The 21350-nt window shown below is 39.5% G+C and overlaps 1 protein-coding gene across 5 annotated transcripts in view; it reads left to right on the top strand.

The window, feature by feature from the left end:
- L3MBTL3 (L3MBTL histone methyl-lysine binding protein 3) overlaps positions 1-21350 on the top strand; it is a 119399-nt gene that overhangs the window by 42453 nt on the left and 55596 nt on the right. For all 5 annotated transcript variants that reach the window (XM_036120841.2, XM_036120843.2, XM_078054747.1 and 2 more), the window contains 4 exons: positions 4004-4139; positions 6026-6117; positions 8595-8746; positions 19736-19812. In XM_036120841.2, coding sequence (XP_035976734.1) covers positions 4004-4139; positions 6026-6117; positions 8595-8746; positions 19736-19812 — 457 coding nt within the window. The remainder of the gene's footprint in view (positions 1-4003; positions 4140-6025; positions 6118-8594; positions 8747-19735; positions 19813-21350) is intronic.

Genomic DNA, 21350 nt, shown 5'->3' with positions numbered 1-21350 from the left:
CTCTTTTTTACATATAAATGGTATAATACATAATTTTTGGAGCTTGCTTTTATGACAGTGTATCTTATATTTTATATACATATTATTTTTAAGCATTGGGTGGTGTTCCATTTTACTAATTTGCTGTAATTCATTTAATTTCTCTCGTATTGATGAACAAGTGAGTGGTCTTCACTTTCTCATCATTCTCATTATTACAAACAGTGCCCTTGTGAGCGTGATTAAAATTTAAATTTTTGATGCATGCTGCTATTTGTTGCTCCAAAAAGGTTTGCCAGTTGTTACATTCTTAACCAAGACTATGGGGGAATTTGTTTGCCTAAGCCTGAGAGAGAGTCTTTATTTACTTTTCTTTTTCTTCCCTCCCCCTGCCTTTTTTTTTTTTTTTTTTAATGGAAGAGACTGGAGAATGAATTCTGAAAAAGCAGCTAGGGAGCAGCGGATTGGAGGGCTCAGAGAGAGCAGATAATTGATAAGGAGGGGCTAGGGGAAGTTGAGATCCAGGGTATATAAGGAGACCCAGCCTTAGCCAGGAGCAGGAATCTCTTCTTGGGTTCTAGCAGGGTGGAGGTGGAGGGGGTGGGTGTGCACAGGCATGGGCAGGTTTGCTAGTTTGGAGTCAGATGTTCGAGGCAGCTTCTTTACCACAGAAGGTGAATCACTGAGAGTGACGATGGAGGTCGTGGGCATGGTAGCTGAAGGAGAGGGAGGAGGATTTGAAAAGGCTGTTGTGAAGAATGGGAGTGGGAACCGGACACGGCTATCTAGAAGGATTGCTACACAGAGGGAGAGTCCACTCTACAGGTGCATTTGGTTCTCATTTGTGGAAGTTGAGTCCTATAAATAGCAAACCCTGGACCACTACTTCTAGGGGAAGTACAGGATTAGGTTCCTGTGAGCTTTTGGTCACAACATTTCTGTCACCTGATCAATATTTAACCTTGTTTATGTGTATTTCTGTTCCATGACATCTTATTTAATATCTCCTGTTGATTCTTTAACACGGAACTCCTGGTCAACAGCACTATAACTTATGCCTGCTGAAGCTTATCTAACACATGTCTTCTCTATGAGGCCCATGACAACCTTCTTGCACTTAGGGACACTAGCCAGTCCTTCAGCACTGTGCTTGGGGGCCATTTTAAATAGCAAAATCGCCAACAGAAAGCACAAATGTGAAAAATGTAGCAGTAAACTGACTATGCAAAGGGCGTTTGGCTTACAGAATGAGATGGAAAACAAGGCAGAGAGAGCATTGCTTTCTTCGACTTCACCTCGGAACTTGCACAATAGGCAGCTCACATTTTTCGCCACTCTGTATGTGCATCTGTTCCCAAACACCACGACTACTATTTTTGGATTACAAATAAATTTTATCACGTAGGTGACTTTGCAAACAGGAAATTGTGAATAATTTTTTTTTCCCCCTCAGCAATAGTCCCTAGACCACGTATAGGTGCAGACTAGGTGGATCGAGGGGGTAATGGAATTTTGTCAGGCATGTGTTTTAGGAAGGACATGAGGCCAACAATTAAAAAATGTTGGCAAGAAAATGTTTTCAGTGATTGCTAGGGAAGGAAGGCTCAGGGTGAGGGCAGATGCTAGGGAAAAAGTAGAAGGATCAACTTCTGGGAGATACTAGACTTTTCAATGAGATTGAGGAAGAAGTGTGTATAGGGAGTAATCGGGTTAGCAAACTGAATAGGAGGATGTCTTCATAGCACTAGATGTTTTAATTTAGTAGTTGAGAGGCAGTTTAGTTCCTCATGGGACAAGATTCAGGAGAGTAACTGAAGTGGAGAAGAAATGCAGGGAGCAAGGAGCCAGGGTCCTTTGACAGAATGAGTCATCCGTGCGCACGAGGGAATTACTCAGGAGAGAGAAAGGAAGAAAGGAAGCCAGAGCTTAGTGTCTGATGAGTGAGAAAGGATGTTTGGGAGGGTGGTATGTGGGATGATAAGGACGAGTTGGTGATGCAGCCACATGACAGGGGACTCACAGGAGCAGGGGCCTAGGCAGTAACCTCTCCTGAGCCTCAGAGGGATAGAAAGTGGGAGAAGGAGCAGTCTCCACTTGAGGGAAGGCTTGAGAGGGGTGCATTACATATGCCTTTGGACAAGGAGTTTGATGATGTCAGAGATTGTTTACCAAAGCAGAGGGTTCCAGAGAGCATGAGACATAGTGGAGATTGTGGGGCCAGGAGGAGGCGGGGAGGTTGACTCAGGAGGTGAAGCTCAGAGCAGTATGACCCCAGGGGACTAGAGGGAGAAGTCACAAAAGGGGCTTGTTTCTCAGGCATTGACCAGAGACAGTGGAGTGTGAGGCAGAGTAGGCTTGCCTGGCTCTGAGACTGAGGAGAGAAGCAGCCACTGAGCTCCTTCTGGGTGTGGGGTTGATGTAGGGCGGGGGGCAGAGACTGTACTTCGCAGGAACCCCCATCTTGGCTCTGCGGAGGGACTCTAGTCTCTCTGGAGGGAGTCAACTCAGTTGTAAATCTGATATATGTAACATATCAAGACATTCTAATTGAAAAAATATTCATATAGAAGATGAAATATAAAAAGCCCATCCTTCCCTTTTGGCCTCTCCGTTCTCATTCCCACTTCTCAGAAGAAATCATTGTCAGGGCGCCTGGACCCAGGCTCAGTCGTTACGCGTCTGCCTTCAGCTCAGGTCATGATCCCAGGGTCCTGGGATCGAGCCCCGCATCGGGCTTCCTGCTCCGCGGGAAGCCTGCTTCTCCCTCTCCCACTCCCCCTGCTTGTGTTCCCTCTCTCTCTGTGTCTCTCTCTGTCAAATAAATAAATAAAATCTTTAAAAAAAACCAAAAGAAATCGCCCATATTTTGGCATATATTCTCAGAGCTTTTTTTACTGTGAATTTACATTTATATGTGCATGTGTAAGTATGTACATAAATGTGTATAAATACATATACTTATGTGTGTATATGTATACAGACTATCACATATGTGCACACACATAAAAATACACATGAATTCATGTATATGTAATTTTTCTCATACCCTGACTCATCCTGTACAGTTTTGCCACTTGGATTTTAATAGTGTGGCAGTAAATAGACAGCTACCTTATTATTCGGGGATTGTTAATTGCCCTGGCTCTGTGCTCTAGTCTCAGGCTTCTTGTTTGGAGTGTTCAGAGGTCTGGTGTGTTGTGTGGGTCCACATCTGCGGTGCTAGTGGTAAGGAGATTGAGAGGCTGAACTTCTCTAAGAGCCCAAGGCAGAGAGTGACCCAGCTGAGACCTCCTAGACCCATGTGACCCTTTAACTCAGAACTTCCCCAAGAGGAACCGTTTAAACAGATGCATGGCCTCAGCATTCAGCATGCATTACATAAAGTGAGTTCTTATTGGCATTCCAGGGAACCTGTCTCATCTAAGTATGAATTGACGAAGGCCTTTCTTTCTCCCAACCCAGCTACGGGTAGAGAGGAGAAGCCATTGACTTCCCTCTGTGTACCAGCCTTGATCTGGCCAAATGTCACTGTCTGCAGAGCTCTGTAAAGGCTAAGGGCCAGCATTTAGGCAGTGGACAGCAGGGCGTCAGCCCTGGGACTCTGCAGGGGCTGCGTACCCTGTGTGGGGCCGGCTCCTTCCCTGCCGGACCTCCTTGGTGACACGTGCTGGTACAATATAAAGAATGCAGAGAGGACATGTATATGTAGGAAAATCATTCTTCCCCCAGTATCTGTGTGCTCCTAATATAACTGGGAAGAATGCCAAAGCACCGCAGCTCAGCTCTTCCCAATGAATCGCCTTTGCCTTTAGATTTTTGTCATTTTGTTCACTTGCTTTTGTTGCTGTTAATGAGGGTGCTTTGATTAACATAGGCTATTTACACTTGATGTCCGTTGTTTATTCTTGCACTGAAATCAATAGATTTTGTTTTATTTTGTAAGTAAGTTTTGTACATAGATATTCTGGGTATTTTGGATTTCTTTTTGTTTTTTTAGTCAGTCATCATGCTTTACCTATTTCAGGTTTGTGGATACCGGATAAAATTGCACTTTGATGGATATTCTGATTGCTATGACTTCTGGGTAAATGCAGATGCTCTGGATATTCACCCAGTGGGGTGGTGTGAGAAAACTGGCCATAAACTCCATCCTCCGAAAGGTATTGTCACTTTTCTGTTTCATATTTTAAATTCTGTAAAAGCTTCTTTCCTTACATGGTGATTTGGAATTTTTAAGAATTCAGACTTTATAATGATTCAGATAGGCCCAAATTCAAGCTTATTGTTTATGAAGAAAAATACATTCATTAAAGTGAAAGAGATGTAAAAAGTAGAATCCTATTTAAGAGAATAAACTATGTCCATGTACTTCTTTGTATATAAAATAATATTTGATTGATACTTAATTTTGAATACAAATTTTAGTTACAGATTTCTTTCATACACACACCCATGCGCCGCCCCCCCCACCCCCACACACACCTGACTCTTGAACAACACAGGGGTTAGGGGCGCTATCTCCCAGCACAGTTGAAAATCCACATGTAACTTTTGACTCGGTAAAAACTTAATTACTAATAGCCTACTGTTGACTAGAAGCTTTACTCTTAATATAAATAGTCAATTAACACATGTTTTGTATGTTACATAGATTATATACTATATTCTTACAATAAAGTAAGCTAGATAAAAGGAAACATTATTAAGAAAATCATAAGGAAGAGAAGATATGAATAAGTGGACCTGTACTGTGCAAATCCATATTGTTCAGGGTCAAAAATACATATATCCTTGAAAAAACACATTTGAAAATTTAGTTCTAACCTATTTAAATGACTAAGTTTACTTACTGATATTTCATTATATAGAGAATCTCAAGAAATTATGCATCGAATTCATGAATCTTAATATTTAGAAGATTGGAAAGGAGAATATAGCATTAAAAGCTGGTTTAGATGGGGGTTGAATTAATAGCAATTACTTTTTTATTCTTGAGTTCTTTATAGGTCAGTCTGGCAGTCATTCTGCCTGTTTCATTTTTACATAAAGATCAAGAATAACAACCATCCTTTTCAGTCCATCCCTAATGTGTTTAACAATATCTTATTTCTTTCCTTTTCAACTGTGACGTTCAGTATTGTTTACTTGATGTCAAAGATCCAGGTCACTAGTGTGATATTTTTGGCCTGTCTCAGGACTCTCATTTTTTCATGCACTAGCCATCCTTTGGTTTTAAGTGAAAAATTAATGGCAGAATGGTATTTTCAGATGGCTGAAGGATTAAACAAAAACACAGAGAAAAAAATGAGGGTGAAAAAGAAAATCTGCATGCCTTTATATAAATTAACCTCCTATGTGTGGCGAATTATTAGCTGTACTTTTAATGCTGCCTTTTGGACTTCAATGGAAGTAGAAGAGAGAACATGAGCAGATAAAATAAAATACTCAATTTCCTTTTTAAAGGAAATGTTGGCTTCAGCAACATTATATGTGAAATTGTGAGCATTAAGGCAAGGACATTTCCATTATTGTAATTTGCCAGCATGCTTACTTCATAAATCTTGAATTGTCATTCTGGTGGTGATAGGCTAAAAAGATTTTTCTGTTTTATTACTGTTTTCTCCAGTTTCCCACTTGTTCCTACAAGTGAGTTTCTCAAAATAGAACAGGGGAGGAGAAAATAAAGATTTTGACTCCTCCGGCTTACTCCTCTACTGCTGAGCTGTTCCACCTAAATACTGGTAGAAATGGCCTGGTAATAAGACGCAGACCTGAGTATAATATGTATTTGCTTCCTTTTACCTTTTCTTTATATCCATTATCATTCATTCGGAATTGAAAAAAAGTAATATGATTTGTTGGAAATTAACACAGCCTGTGTAAGAAAATCTATAGTTACGAATTATGAGTTAAATTTTGTCTTTTTAAAAAATCAATTGTTTGATTTCAACATGTTGGAAGTATAGCTAAAAGTGGGAATGGAAAATTAAGTGTGAAGTATTTTGACATTTTACTAAGTCCATATATATATATGTGCTTATCCAAGGTTATAAAGAAGAAGAATTTAATTGGCAGACCTATCTTAAGACATGCAAAGCTCAAGCTGCTCCCAAGTCATTATTTGAAAATCAGAATATAGTAAGTACATCCAAAATACTTTTCCTTTCAAGGGAAATGACTTTTGAGTGTTTCGTAGGTTAAATTAAAAGTGATACCAAGAGACTATAGTAAATTTTATTGCTTTGGTAAATAGAGTACTCTTAATTAAATTTTAAAATTCACTTAAAATCATCATGAATAAATATTTCATAGGCAAATCATGGTTATTGTGTTTTATTTAAGGGTAGAAGGCAACATAGTATGAAACCCTGGTGTAATTTACAGTAAAAGTACATTTAAAAAATTGAAATTGAGCAGGATATTTTATTGTTAGTGTCCCTTGCTTAGAGTGCTGTTCACATGGGATTCATGCAGTGAGATGAGTGTAGCCCTGTTTGTATTTGCATGCTAGGGACCATGATTTACCTTCACTCCAGTGTGTAGCCTTATTTTGCCGTATGACAGAAGCAAAGTCTGGATGTGTATTTATTTCCCGCTTTTTTGACCTGTGTTCCCACTTTCCATGGCGTGTTCCCTGTTGCATCTCTGAAGAAGCCCAACATGTTACACTCTTCTTTCTTGTCCACATTCTGATCTAATTGGAATTAACAGAGAGCAAGCAGGTGGAAAGCCAAAATACCATCTTTATAACAGATAAGGGCTCAGTTGGGAGTACATGCATGGCCTCTATCTGTTGACGAATGAGCTTTGTGATTCTGAGACCTAGAATTACGATTTCCTGACCCTTCTGCCCATCCCCCAAGCCCAGGAGCACTGGACCAGGGCAGACCTACACCCCTGCAGGGACAGGAGCAGATGGAAACTGTGTGCCCTGTAGGCCAACTTACTTTTAAGAGTATGACCACTTCCTTCTTCCAGAATCACCAGTCAGGTAACAGTGAGTGAGAATGTAGAGAGACAATAATGTTTCAATAATGGGGTTCCCTCCAAATGGAAATGAATATTAGGAGTGGGCAGAAACTTTCTCACCCACTCCAAATACCTTCCATTTGGGAAATGATTTTAACCAGTTGTTTTGAGCATTGGCCTGATGACTAAAAGAGTCTTTGATCAAATTGAGCATAAGCCAGGTCGAATTAGAGAACTCAAGAGGGTGTGTGTGTGTGTTTAGGTAACTAATAGAACTAATGAGCCAGATCATTATTTTAAAATCCCTTAATTGAGAGGAGAGCTTAATTACTGAAATGTAAATACTGTGTTGTCGGTAGGTATTCTCTGTTAAGACAAGGGAGGAAGGTCAGTTAGGTGGAAAATTCAGCGGCCTGCTCCAAGATTCCTCCTAATCCCTGTCTGTTCTCTGAGGATGCATTCAGTCAGGGATTTGATTAATTGCCTTGAACCATCATCTTAAATTCTGTGCATTGCTAGCACACAACTTAATCTTGGGCTATGAGTTTGATATCCAAGAAGAAAGTAATTTTTCTATTTCTAGATTCTTCTACCTCAGAATATTCAAATATTTGTGGTCAGAACCCTGGTAAATAATTTCAGGACTTAAATGTATCATCAAGGTGTCTGTGTGGCATTAATGCCTACTCCTTCTATTCATATAAGACATCTGCTAACATTTTCAGATACGTGGCTGTCTACATTTTTGTAATGATAGCTGTATAATTATAGTAAAATGGGAGATAACATTTGTTTTGCTTAAAGTAATTAGAATAGTGTCTGTATACTTAAGTCTGGGCAGAGGATTTTTTTTTTTTAGAAGGGCAGAAATGACTTGTGTATTATGATTGGCATTACTAATATCCCAGTACACTGCTCCGAGTTAGGATAGTTTTCCTCACACAAGATCCTAAGGAATGTTTACATTTTACTGCACCTCAAGCACTAAATCTTATTGAGCTATTATTGTCTTAGTTTCATGTCCCAGATGGCTGGTCATTTGGTTTTCCTTATATTACAAACTTACTTTGAGTGGCTATATATGTTCAGCCAGTTCTTTTGGTGCTTTTGTGAATAATATCTATAGTGTTAGGTAAAAGTTGTAATAATTTACAGCCTTTCATGTCTGAAGATGACCTAGTTTCGGTAGAGTACTCTTTAGAGAGATCTTTTCAAAAAATGGGAGTGAACTTGCACTGACTCATACACATTTTTAACTTGATTAAGTGCATATTTTGTGTGAAATAATTTTCATCGTTAAGTCTGTAATCAAGGACAAGAAAAACAAAAAGTGAACTGTATGGTGAATTAAACTTGCCCAACTAGTAACTGCAGTGCCAAAACACATATTGAAATTAACTAAACTCTGTGAGGTTATGGGTGGTTTAGTCTTGATATCCAGATAGTTGACTTGGGTGTACCAACAGGACATTGTTTTCTCATTGCTGCTCATTGGAAAGCAACCCTGCCCTAAAACTAGTACATGCTCTTTAAATAACGTGAATGCAGCTGATGGATGCCAGGTCTTCCGGTGGGAGGTGTAGAGAGGGTGCAGATCTCGCTGTTAAGTGTGTGCTTATCTCTAATTAAATCTGTGTGTTTCGTAGACAGTGATCCCGTCGGGCTTTCGAGTTGGAATGAAGCTTGAAGCTGTAGACAAAAAGAATCCTGCATTCATCTGTGTTGCTACGGTAACAGATATGGTGGACAATCGTTTCCTGGTACATTTTGACAACTGGGATGAGAGCTATGACTATTGGTGAGACCTTTTCCGTTGCTGTGTGCTTTCTGTAATGGGTGTATTCAAGTCCACCAGGTGTACATGGTTTGAAAACAATAATAATGCCAAGCTCATGACAAAAAATAACAGTGCCTTGTCCCACTCCTTCCCATTTCAGATTTTTGACTTTTCACCTGTTTCATATGGCACATATTTCTAAATAGTATCCTTTAATTCGACTTTATGACTTGTATTTTAACTCACTTCCTGCTGTGGAAGTGCGGTTTACCTCCTGCCCAACACATGTTCACGTGGGAGTGCGCAGAGATGCATACTTCCCCCCTCATCCTGGGTATCCATTTTCTCAGAAAATATTTTAATTTTCCTTCATATTTTTATTCCCAGTAGCTAATTGAACCATTTTTAATCGCCAGATATAAATAAATTAGTTGAGGAATATTGTTTTTAATCCTTAGAGTTTTGGGACAAACTGCATAAAGTAGTAGGAGCAACATATTATAAAATTATATAACTATATACAATAAAGCCATCATATTTTGATTAAGGAGTTGAAATAATGATTTCCATACCTAATTCATGTTTATTGATCATTACAATTCAGTTTCCTGGTGAAAGGCATTTCTGAAGTATTTAATTCCTTCCTAGAACACTGGCAGTGAGAACATTTTAGAGCAGTGACACGTATCTTTATAAAATATGGCTAGTGTTACAGTATCAATTGAATAATAATTTATATAGGTGTTGCTACATTTCGGGGAAGCTTGTTTCCTGACCTTACCTTTTAGTATGCCTATATTTAAAAATTCAGCAGAGTCATCAATAATTTCCATTACTCCTCAAATTAAATTCTTAGACACTCACCAGTTTTACTTATATTGTTTTAAAAAGGAGAGGCATTGAAAGCCATTTGTTATTCATATTTTTTAAATGCTTTCTATTATACATTACATGTGCTTTTTACAGAATTTTTTTAAGGGTAGACAAGCAGTTCCATGATTATACCACACAGAGTCAAGTACTTCTGAATATTTTGGTGTGTTTTTCCCCAGCTTTTTTCTGCAAAGCATAATTTTCCCCATAGCATGTCTTTTCATTCAGTTTGCAATAAAAATTTTTATTGAACTATAGACCCCATTTTAAGCACGTACAAAAGTAGAATAAGAGAGACCTGCCTGTAGCCGTTATGCAGCATCAATAATTATCAACTGAAAATTCACTCTTGTTTTCTCTGTATTCCTTCTCCTAAAATCCCCACTCCAGGATTATTTTGAAGCAAATTCCAGATAGCATAGCATTTCATCTGTATATATTTCAGTATATATCTTTTAAACATAGGGATTCTTTTTCTTCAAATTCATAATGTTATAAATGCCGTAACATTATTAACATACTTAAACATTCTTCCCAGTTGTCTTAGTTTTGGTTTTTTGTGTTTTGTTTTGTTTTTTGTTTTTTTTAGATTTGATGGTTTTAAATCCAAATGAGGTGTACACTTTGTGATTGTTTTGATGTTTCTCTTCATCTCTTAATTTATAGATTCCTATTCCTCTTTCTCTACCCCTTGTAACTTTTACTGAAGAAACCAGGGTGTTTGTCCTATTGAGTCTTCCACAGTCTGGATTTGCTGATTGAATTCTCATATTGCTTACCATGTTCATCTGTTCCTCATATTTCTTATTAATTGGTGGTTTTTGTTTCATTCAGAATTATCTGTACCTAACTTGAGTGAGGGAATCGATGAGAAAACATTTAAATTTAGTAACACTATAAATCTGTTCTGAGGTCGAACGTGTTTCTCCCCTGCTGTGTTTGATGTGCTATGATGATGACAGTACCAGAGTGATGACCAGATCCCTTAATAAAGTGATACTTTAGGGGCGCCTGACTGCCTCAGTCAGAAGAGCTTGTGACTCTTGATCTCAGGGTCATGAGTTCGAGCCCCATGTTGGGTGTAGAGATTATTTAAATAAATATTTAAAAAAATAAGTGAGGGGCGCCTGGGTGGCTCAGTCGTTAAGCGTCTGCCTTTGGCTCGGGTCATGATCCCGGGGTCCTGGGATCGAGCCCCGCATCGGGCTCCCTGCTCCGCGGGAGGCCTGCTTCTCCCTCTCCCACTCCCCCTGCTTGTGTTCCCTCTCTCGCTGTGTCTCTCTCGGTCAAATAAATAAATAAAATCTTTAAAAAAGTTAAAAATAAATAAATAAGTGATACTTTAAAGCAATTACTAGAATCTGCTAGAATGAGTGCTTTTATTTTTAAAGTTCTGATTCATTTAGGGAGATTTTTATTTTTTAGCTTTTGTCTGATTTAAACAAAATGGGTAAATGTTTGTTATTTTTGTGGTCTTAGATGTATTAGAGAGTTTGAAAAGTGTAAGTTGTTTATTTGACATAAGATACATTTCCTTTAAAAACATTCTTCTGGAAAAAAGTAATGAAAAGCCTAGAAGACTTTGTCACATTCATTTTTCTTTGATGCCAAATATCTAGGGAATAGGAAAGATATTGGGTTCTTATAAAAAAAATGATCTCTTTTAACACTGATTTTTATGAGCACAAACTAATTATTTTTAGGACAGAATGTACTTTGAGGATTTACTTACACTTTTAACTATTGACATGAAATCATATTTTGTTAATTGTCAGAAAAAGTACAGTGTGTTCTCTTTCTCAATATGTAATTATGGCACATTGAAAATTGCTTAAATGCATTGGAATTTCTCCAGCATTATTTAATATTATGTTCTTTGATCTTTGAATTTTGGAATGGTTTTTATCTGCATAAATTACTTGTTTAGGTATGTAATTGAGGTTACAAATTGGATTGCTTTCCCAATTTAAAATAGTTTGGAAATGAGATTTTTTTCCCTTTGAATTGGATAGTGATCTTACCTCTTTTTTTACCTTAGTGGGAATTGGAAAATGTGTATAGTTGACCCTCGTACAGTGTGGCAGGGGTAGGGGCCCTCACTCCCAGCGCAGTCACAAATTTGTTTTGACTCTCCAAAAACTTAATAGCCTGCTGTTGACCAGAAGCCTTACCAATCACATAACCAGTTGATGAACTTGTATTTTGTATGAGTATTATATACTGTATTCTTACAATAAAGTAAGCTAGAGAAAAGAAAATATTATTAAGAAAGTCGTAAGGAAGAGAAAACACATTTATAATACTGTATGTATTGGAAAAAATCCACATAGAAGTGGACCCATGCAGTTCAAACACGTATTGTTCAAGGGGTCAACTGTATAAAATCTGTGTACATTTGTAGTAGTACAAATGCAGTGAAACATTTCTTCCTTCCAAAGAGGAAAACTGAAAATTTATGCAGAGTTGAAGTAGTTTTTCATGAAAGGAAAATAGTATATGTTAGAATAAATTTTGCTTTACCTCTGGGTTTCCTATGTGCTTTTATTATACTGGTAATTGCTAGCTGCTTAAATCTATCCCCTTGACAGTCATTAGATTTATTAATAATCCTAAATAGCTCCGAATAGTAGAAGTAGAAAGGACTTGAAAGCTGGGGAGGAACACCATCCAGGCGAGGATGCTGCTGTCTTCCCAGAGCAGCGTGCCGCCTCTCCTCCCGTCTTCCGCCGCCTGAAAACTGGGCTCTGCAGCGGAGCACTGATGTGAAGGAGCATCCCTTCCCTTCCCCCAGGCGCTGGCCAGGAACCTTCTTTTTAGAAATTTTATTTTCATGTGATCTCATCGTATGGGAACCAGGAAGGCATGGCAGGACTTAGCTGATTGTTGAGTAGAAAAGCTGTCGCGTTGAGGTTGCGGCTTCAGCTGTCCCTGAATTTCGGTCTGGTCTCCCAGGTGAGGCAGGGCAAAAAAATCAACAAGCAGATCTATGAAAAAGAGAAGCATTGAGTTAGTGAATTAGAACAAACAGGAGGCTAGGGCCTTTATCTCCAAACTTTGTTGTTGTTCTTTGTTTTTTGTGGTTTTGTTTTGTTTTGTTTTGTTTTGAGATGGAGTTCTTTTACATTTATAAATTGAGAGTAATAGTAATATTATGTTTGTCCCCAAAGTAATGTTGAAAAGTTTGCAGCATGTTGTCAGTTTCTGAGAGCAGTGTCAAAGTTAATAGGTTTGTCATCATTTGAGAAGCATGGGTTGGTGGTGGTCATGAGTTACAGAGATGAAAGGAACCTAGGAAGCTTGCACTTCTGCCCTGAGGGGCTCAGGGTCTGGGGAGGGACAGAAACTACAGACTCCACTGTCTAGGCTGCAGGGTAGGTGGTTTATGCTTAGTAGAACCAGCCACTTGTGGTCTAAGGTGGCCTGTGGAGGGAAGGACTGACTGACTGAATGGAGGGTTCTTGGGGAAGGCTTCCTGGAGGCTGTGGGATTTGAGCTGGACCATGAAGGATGATAGGAATCAGTACTTAGATGTTGGGATGGAATATTCCTGGCCAAGGAAAGCATTTGCTCATATTTAGGCCCAGGGGGGCAAACAAAGCTGTGTTTGGGGACTGGCAGCCCATCCATTTAGTAAGTGACTGTACTCTTCCAAGCTTTAGTTGCCCCCTTTGCAAAAGGGATGCTACTACGTATCTCAGAGGGTGTGGTGAGGATTAAAATAAAAGTTTTAGAAGCAGAAACTAGTTTGCAGAAGATTAAAGAGATGCCTGTAAGGGACTTCAGGCAGAGAAGTTTGGCCCTGAGGGCGAAAGTGGATTATGGCATGGGGAGGGTGGGGGGGCGCAATCAAAGGTCAGGGCAGGGTTCCCTGCACAAAGAGACTTTTGAGCTTGGTTTTCATGCTGAAGAAATGAGGCCACCATAAGGGAGATATCTGAGCCTGTGGTCCTGTCAGAAGAGCTAACCTGGGGGGGAAATGAGCTCCCTTCCCTGTCAGCCCGAAGGAGATGAAGAAATGACGGGAAAATTTGAGAGTAGCGTAATGACATGGCATCTCCTTCCTGTTTCCCAAGGAGTCACTGTGTTAGTGAAAAATCATGTTTTAAGTTTAAAGCAAATTAATAATATTGAAAACAGCTACTATGGGGAATGGGATTGGAAATGAATTAGGGATGAAAAGAAGAACTACATAACTCAGCCTGATGAGGTTTGGGGTTTAGTAGCGAAACACAGAGTTAACGGAGGCCCCTGTCAGAGTTGGTGCAGACCCGAGCCAGGAAAGCAAGATGCTGGGAAATAAATCAAGTCATCATGCTCCGGATTCAGGGAGTAGGCAAGGCCAAGTGTCCTGTATTTCTTCAAAGAATCTGAACCATTATTGCTTGAAATGAAGACTTCAATATTTTCCTTAAGTGAGCATCTTGAAATGTTCTTGTTTGACTCTTTGCCTAGATTTGCAGAGCCCAGCTGTGTGCATTTTGTTGAGCTATTGGCTCTGACTTGATAAAACCAGGATCTCTTTCTTTTCACCTGGAAGGCTTGGTGAAATCACTTAACCTCTTCATGTTTCCATAAGATGAATATTTTAGCATCTACTCTCTTTATCCTTATATTACAAACACGAGTTTTCATGAGTGATTTCTTTGGTTTCTGACCTTTTCAAAGTCTACCAGTCTAGGTCTGATTAGATCTTAGCAGCCTTCATGAGTAATTTGCACTCACTTGTGAAATGGACTTTATTTTTTTAAATTAAGATTTATTTATTTATTTTAGAGAGAGAGAGCATGAGCGTGTGCTAACGAGGGCAGGGGAGGGGCAGAGGGAGAGAATCCCCCAAGCAGACTCCTCGCTGAGCGCAGAGCCCAACACGGGGCTCCATCTCATGACCCTGAGATCATGACCTGAACCGAAATCAAGAGTTGGACACTTAAACGACTGAGCCACCCAGGCGCCCCAGGAATGGACTTAAAAAAATGTTTGACACAGAATTCTTTGATGATATATGTAAAAACCCAAAAGAAAGAAAGGGGGGTACAGTGATCAACAGTTTACAAACTTCTCACCATCAGTTGTTCTTCTATAATTACATTTCTTTCTGGTTACATTTCTGCTTTTGAACACTAGATGGGACTAAGAGATGACTTGTTTTACAGTAGTAGCAGAAAAGATTTCACAGTCTTCCAACTTCATTCTCAATAAAGTGTTGTTGGCTGATGGGCAGAGTATGGGTACAAGAGATGGACACAGGGCTCTTTCTGTTTTCTCTACTAGATGGCTTCCTGTTGATTTTAAAGGGTGACTTTGATCAATATTTAGGCAGCATTTACTTAAATAAGATTCGAGTCTTGCAGGAATGTGTGGCCAAGATACACCACAGTATTTTCCTTAATTGCAGTTTATAGAGAAATGCAATAAAATCAAAAGAATTAGTAATGTCACTGTTCTTACTTTAATCGCCATGAGCCTGGCAGGTAATTATAAAAACTATTTGAAAGCTGTATTAGACTGGGAAGAAAAAAAGTAGACAACTATTGTGTATGTGTTCTTTTTATTATTTTTAAGGAGCCTTATGTGAGTTAACGCCTTTCTCTAAAATAAAATAAGAATTTCTCTGAAATAGAGGCAATACATAATCAGTAATAATCCATAACCAGATGATTGTCTCGGAAAAGAGTAGAATAGCTGGAAATAGAGCTTTATAGTCTTGTTTATACAATTTATAACAATACTTTTATTTCATTTCATTTCCAGTATAGTTAACATACAGTGTTATATTAGTTTCAGGGTACAATATAGTGATTCAGCCATTACCCACATTACTCAGGGCTCAGCAAGATAAGTGTATCCCTAATCCCCTTCACCTGTTTCACCCATCCCCCCATCCACCTCCCCTCTGGTAACCATAAGTTTGTGCTCTATAGTTAAGAGTCTGTTTTTTGGTTTGCCTCTTTTTTTCCCCCCTTTGTTTGTTTTTCTTAAATGCCACATATGAGTGAAATCATACGGTATTTTTCCTTCTCAGACTTACTTATTTTGCTTAGCATTACACTCTTTAGATCTATCCATATTATTGCAAATGGCAAAATTTAATTCTTTACGGCTGAATAATATTCCATTGTATGTATTTACCACATCTTTATCCATTCATCTATTGATGGACACTTGGGCTGCTTCCATAATTTGGCTATTGTAAATAATGCTGTGATAAACATAAGGGTGCATATATTCTTTTGAATTAGTGTTTTTGTATTCTTTGAGTAAATACCCAATAGTGATTTACTGGATCATATGGTATTTCTGTTTTTAATTTTTTGAAGAACTTCCATACTGTTTTCCACAGTAGCTACACCAATTTGCATTCCCACAACAGGAGGTATTTTAAGGAATTGTATATTAAAATACCTTTTATGAAAATATATCATTGTAAGAAATGTACCAATTGTTGTATGAACTTAGCATTGACCTAGCAGTGTTTGTTTTCTTTTTACATTTCTAAAATAATGACATACACATATACACATAACCCTAACACATAGATTAAGAGAAATAATAGCGTGGGGAAGGATGGTAGGAGATAACAAGTGAATAAAGGAAGAGAAAGGAAGAAACCTTTAACTATAAATTTAAAGGTATTTTTCACTGAAATAATTCTGAGAAAAATCAACATTAAATTGAGGCTATATCAACTCACCTTGTTACTGTTCAGGGCTACTAATTTGAAAGTTGGTTTGAAAAGAGGTGACTATATGTTGATCTCATTCACTTAGAGCATTTTTTTTAGAAAGTTCTTTGTTTTTCAGTAGTCATAAGCTTTTTTTATTCACCAGAAACTCTAGCCACTGTGTTACTTTTCTGGCTTTCTCTCTTTTAGTTTTCCATCCAGATGGCTATGTTGAGATTTCCTGATCTTTTAGCATAGGCTCAACGGATCTGGTTAATAGAGCAAGACTGGACTCCTTGGCATCCTTTAGACCAACATTTTCCAAACTGTGTTCTGCAAAACACTAGTGTTCTCCGTGATGTTAATGGATTGCCCACTGAAGCAGTATTTTATAGTTAAATATTTTTAGGGAATGCTAGGTTAAATAATTTGAAACTTGTTTTTTTATAGTATAACTTCACAGTCTTTAATATGCTAGCGATGCATTAAATATCTCAACCATTTGGCCCTTTAACTTTGAGAACACCAGTAGGAAATTTTTTTTACAGATTTTAATTGTGATGTGTCTCTAGATGCCTATACATTTATTTTGTAATCTTGCTATAAGTACTCCTTGTAACTGTGGCCTCTACTGCCTTGTATTGTGTTTGCCTGGCAAAATCCCAGCCCTGGTTGAGCTCACTTTGTGCTGACTTTATGCCTGTGCCCAGGTGGCTGAATGGAGCTAGAGAAAGGCCAGCATGCTCACTCGTCTGACGTCACGTTCACAACCACTAACCTCAGGTGGGCCTTCAGGCCTGCCCCATAGTCCTGCTCAACAGACTCCTGTCTGTTCTTCTGGACCACTAAATTCCACTCCATTTTTTCTCTCGAACCTCTCCCACTTCCTTCCCTACTCTCCTTCTCAACTGATAACCTCGTTTCCTGGTCAGTGAGAAAAAGGACGGTCAGCAGAGATGTGCATCTTGTCTGGTGGGTATATTCCTGGTCTCTGCCCATAGACCGAACCCTGTCTGTGACACAAGTCCCGCCTGGGTGGTGTGCCTGCCCCTGCCTTGGGGGCCCGCTCTCATGCCTGAGAGTCCGTTCCCTCCCACCGAGTCGCTTCTGTCTTCTCCATCAGTAGGTCATCCCTCTGTTAAATTATTCCTATCAGTATCCAAATAGGAGAAGGGTTTTGGGGGTTTTTTGATACCCCTCGTAGACCTAGCACCTAGAACACTACCCTGATCATGGTAGTTGCTCGGCATGTATTTCTTGAATAAATGAAGTAATATTTCCCATCTTTTATAAAGAGTTTTATTTTAAAGCAATTCTAAACTTAAAAAATAGTACCGAGGAGGGCACCTGGCTGGCTCAGTCAGTAGAGAGTGCGACTCTTGATCTCAGAGTTGTGACTTTGAGCCCCACATTGGGAGATAGAGTTTACTTTTAAAAAAAAAAAAAGTAGTACAGAGAATGTCCATGTATGCCTCACCCGCTTCCCCCTGTGTATTTCCCGACGAAAACAGAAACAAAAGTTTCCTTTTGCTCTCGGTTTCCTTTTAAAACAGTTCCTTAAGCATGTTTTCTCTACTAGTTGACTCCATCTGCTGTCCTTGCATTTTTCTGTTAAACCCACCCCATTCCAGGGGCCCCTGGGTGGTGCAATCGGTTGAGTGTCTGACTCTTGGTTTCTGCTCAGGTTGTGATCTCAGGGTCATGGGATCGAGTTCCGCCTTGGGCTCTGTGCTCGGCTCAGAGTCTGCTTGAGTTTCTCTCTCCCTCTGCTTCTCCCCACCCCTACACCTAAAATAAATAAATAAATCTTAAAAAAAAAACAAAACAGTCCCTATTCCGGTTTCTGCCCTTTCTTATCCCCAACTCCACCAGAACACCCTTGTCAAGAATGCTAAAGACCTTTACATTGGTAAAACTGGTGATCAATTCTTGTTTCTTTTCTTCTTTGATCCAGCATCAGCATCGATTTCTTTCTTCTTTCTTTCCTTCTCTTATTTTCTAGACATTTCTTCTTGGACTTCTTTGCCTCCTACCTCTTCTATTCTCTCTCTATATGCATTCTCTGGATGGCCTCGTTTTTGTTCATGACTTTAAATATCCCAAATGCTGATGACTCCCACATGTGTGTTTTTACCCTTGATCTTGTCTTTGAACCCCAGATTTTTATGCTCGTTATCTCTTTGACTTCTCACCCTGTCTGTCAGACGTATGTTGATAACAAAGCTCTTCACTGTTTGCAATGCCAGAAACTGTTGTCTGCGGTCTTCCCATCTCAGGTCCTAATTCTTCCTGCAGCCCATGCCCCAAACCTTGGAACGTTCTTGACTTCTTCACATCACTCACATTCTGTATCAAATCTACCAGCATATCCTGTTGGTTCTTCCTTTAAAGTATAGACCTAAAAACATGATCACTTCATATTATCTTTACCACCAGCAATTTGGTCCAGATCACCATCATCAACTCTGGCAAAAGCCTTCTAAGAGCCTCATCTCATTTCCAGTGTGGTTAATTGTCTGCAAAGCAGGTAGAATAATTACTTCAAAACATAGATTAGATTATGCCACTCTTCTGCCTAAAACCCCTGCATGATATTCTAGTAAACATCATTTTACTCTGAGTAGAATCCCAAGACCTTATCATGCCTAAAGGCCCTTCCTGATACTATTCCGTATTCTCTGCTTCCCTCAGTCTATTCCTGACCCAGCTGTGAGACTCCCACCTCGTAGCCTTTATACTTGCTGTTCCCTCTGCATGGAATGGCTTTTTCTTACACATTGGGTGGCTCAGTTCTCTTTCTTCACTTTCTTTAGGTGTCACCTTATTTAGGAGGCCACCTTAACTCTGTTGTATAAAGGGGTGCCTTTCCATTTTTGCTCTCTGCTTCTTTCTTCCACTTCCTGTCCCCATAGTGTTGTGCCTCCAGAGAACATATTTTGTTAATTTATTTCCTGTCTCTTCCCAGTATACTGCAGACCCCACAGAAGCAGGAACTTTGCACATGTTTTCTGTGTTCTGTATCCTCAGTGTCTATCCCAGTGTCTGTTGCATTGTAAGTGCTCAGTGTTTAAATGAGTGAGTGAGCAAATGAATGAAATGAGTTGCATGTTAAGATGAGGAATACATAGAACAAGTTTGATCAGGAGCAAGGAATCAGATGCCACATAATGCATGCTGCTAAAGAGGTCTTACGAAGATATGTGCTTGACTGAAGTAAAGATGACAGAAGAAGAAAGAGGTGAGACCAGGAAGGGACTACGCCGTCCTAATACCTGGCCTCTGCCGTTGTAACAGATGATAGAAATAGCATGCTTGTGTTGTGAGGGTGATCGAGCTTCCAGCTTTTTGCACGTTTGCCCTTACAAGATGCTGACATAATTTTAGCTTGCTTGCGTATATGATTATTTATATATACATTTACTTTTATTTGAGACTTTATCCTGATAATTATAATTTTGTGATTTATATAACTGCAGGTGTGAAGCATCGAGTCCACACATTCATCCAGTCGGTTGGTGTAAAGAACATAGAAGAACACTTATTACTCCACCAGGTTTGTGTTTATTATGTGTCTAATATTTTTTTTTTAAAGATTTTATCTATTTGTCAGAGAGAGAGAGAGAGCCCAAGCATGGAGAGCAGTAGAGGGAGAAGCAGGCTCCCCACGGAGCAGGGAGCCTGACATGGGGCTCGATCCCAGGACCCTGGGATCATGACCTGAGCTGAAGGTAGACGCTTAACCAGCTGAGCCACCCAGGTGTCCCTTATGTGTTTAATATTCTTCATATACAACAGGAGTTTGCAAACTTTTTCTGTAAAGGGCCAGATAGTACATATTTTTAGTTTTGTAGTCCATACAACATCTGTCACAACTGCTCAATTCAGTTTTAGCACAAAGGCAGCCCTAGATGATACAAAAACGAATGAACATAGTTTGTTGGAGTAAAACTTTATTTGCAAAGACCAGGCGGCTGGCCTACACGTGGTAGTTTGCTGACCCCTGAGACACCTGAAAGTATATTCACTGGTTTAGTCCGTAACAGAGTATCAAAGGTTGTCTTCTTTGGAAAATAAGTTCTTTTTATTTTTTTTTAATTTTTAAAAAATTTTTTAAAGATTTTATTTATTTGAGAGAGAGAGAGTGTGCATGATCTGGGGGGAGGGGTACAGGGAGAGGAGAAGCAGACTCCCCACTGAGCAGGGAGCCTGTGGGGCTCAATCCCAGGAGCCTGGGATCATGACCGGAGCTGAAAGCAGATGCTTAACCCACGGAGCCACCCAGGTGCCCCAAGTTCTTTTTTTAAAAGATCTTTTATTTCTCAAGTTGAAATTCATTTCTAGACCTTACATTAATATACATTTAAGTATATTGTCTAACCACAGAAGTGTGTTGTTTAAAGCTCTAATGAATATAGAGAAATGGACATAGGGGACAGCATTTGTGGTTGAAGCCTTGACCACATGTGAGTCAATTCTGACAAAAGCACAATGTTCACATTTAAGTGAGAACTTGAGGCTTTAGACTTTTTTTTTTTTTTAATAACCTGAATCAGAACTCCCATACTCACTTTTCCTTTTTCTATTGGGTTGTTGGTTCCAACCTTTTTGCTGGTAGCACCTCTTCTCTGTTCTCTGCAGTGTTCAGATTCTTCAGCTATCTGCTTCTGGCCCCGTGGCCCCTTCTCAGCTTCCTCACTCTCCCTTTGAGAGGGAACAGTCTAACTGCTGATAAATAGTCTCTCTGTACGTCACACTGAGTTTATTTTCATGTGCATAATTAAGACCGCAGGTTCCGAGGCATATCCCTGGTGAAGGTGCCCCGGCTACCACCTGGGTGAAAAGACAGGGTCCTCAGCTGACACAAAGCATCACCGCGCTGTAGGTGGTTACTTATGGGTACTTATGTGAGTGATGACAGCTTCGTTGTCGCAGGCAAAGGATAGCTCCTTGGTTTGCTTCGAGCTCATTTGTGGTTGTTGCCGGCAGCATAGAAGCAGCAAAGACTCAGCTTGGAGCTTCCAGTACTTGTCTCATTCCATTCTAACAGCTGATTGCATGGGGGGGTTGTCTCCAGTTCCTCGGTACCGCATC

The sequence above is a fragment of the Halichoerus grypus genome, chromosome 9 (genome assembly GCF_964656455.1).
Source record: "Halichoerus grypus chromosome 9, mHalGry1.hap1.1, whole genome shotgun sequence".
Lineage (NCBI taxonomy): Eukaryota > Metazoa > Chordata > Mammalia > Carnivora > Phocidae > Halichoerus > Halichoerus grypus.
Note: the sequence above shows the minus strand (reverse complement) of the source record. Positions and strands in the feature narration are given on the sequence as shown.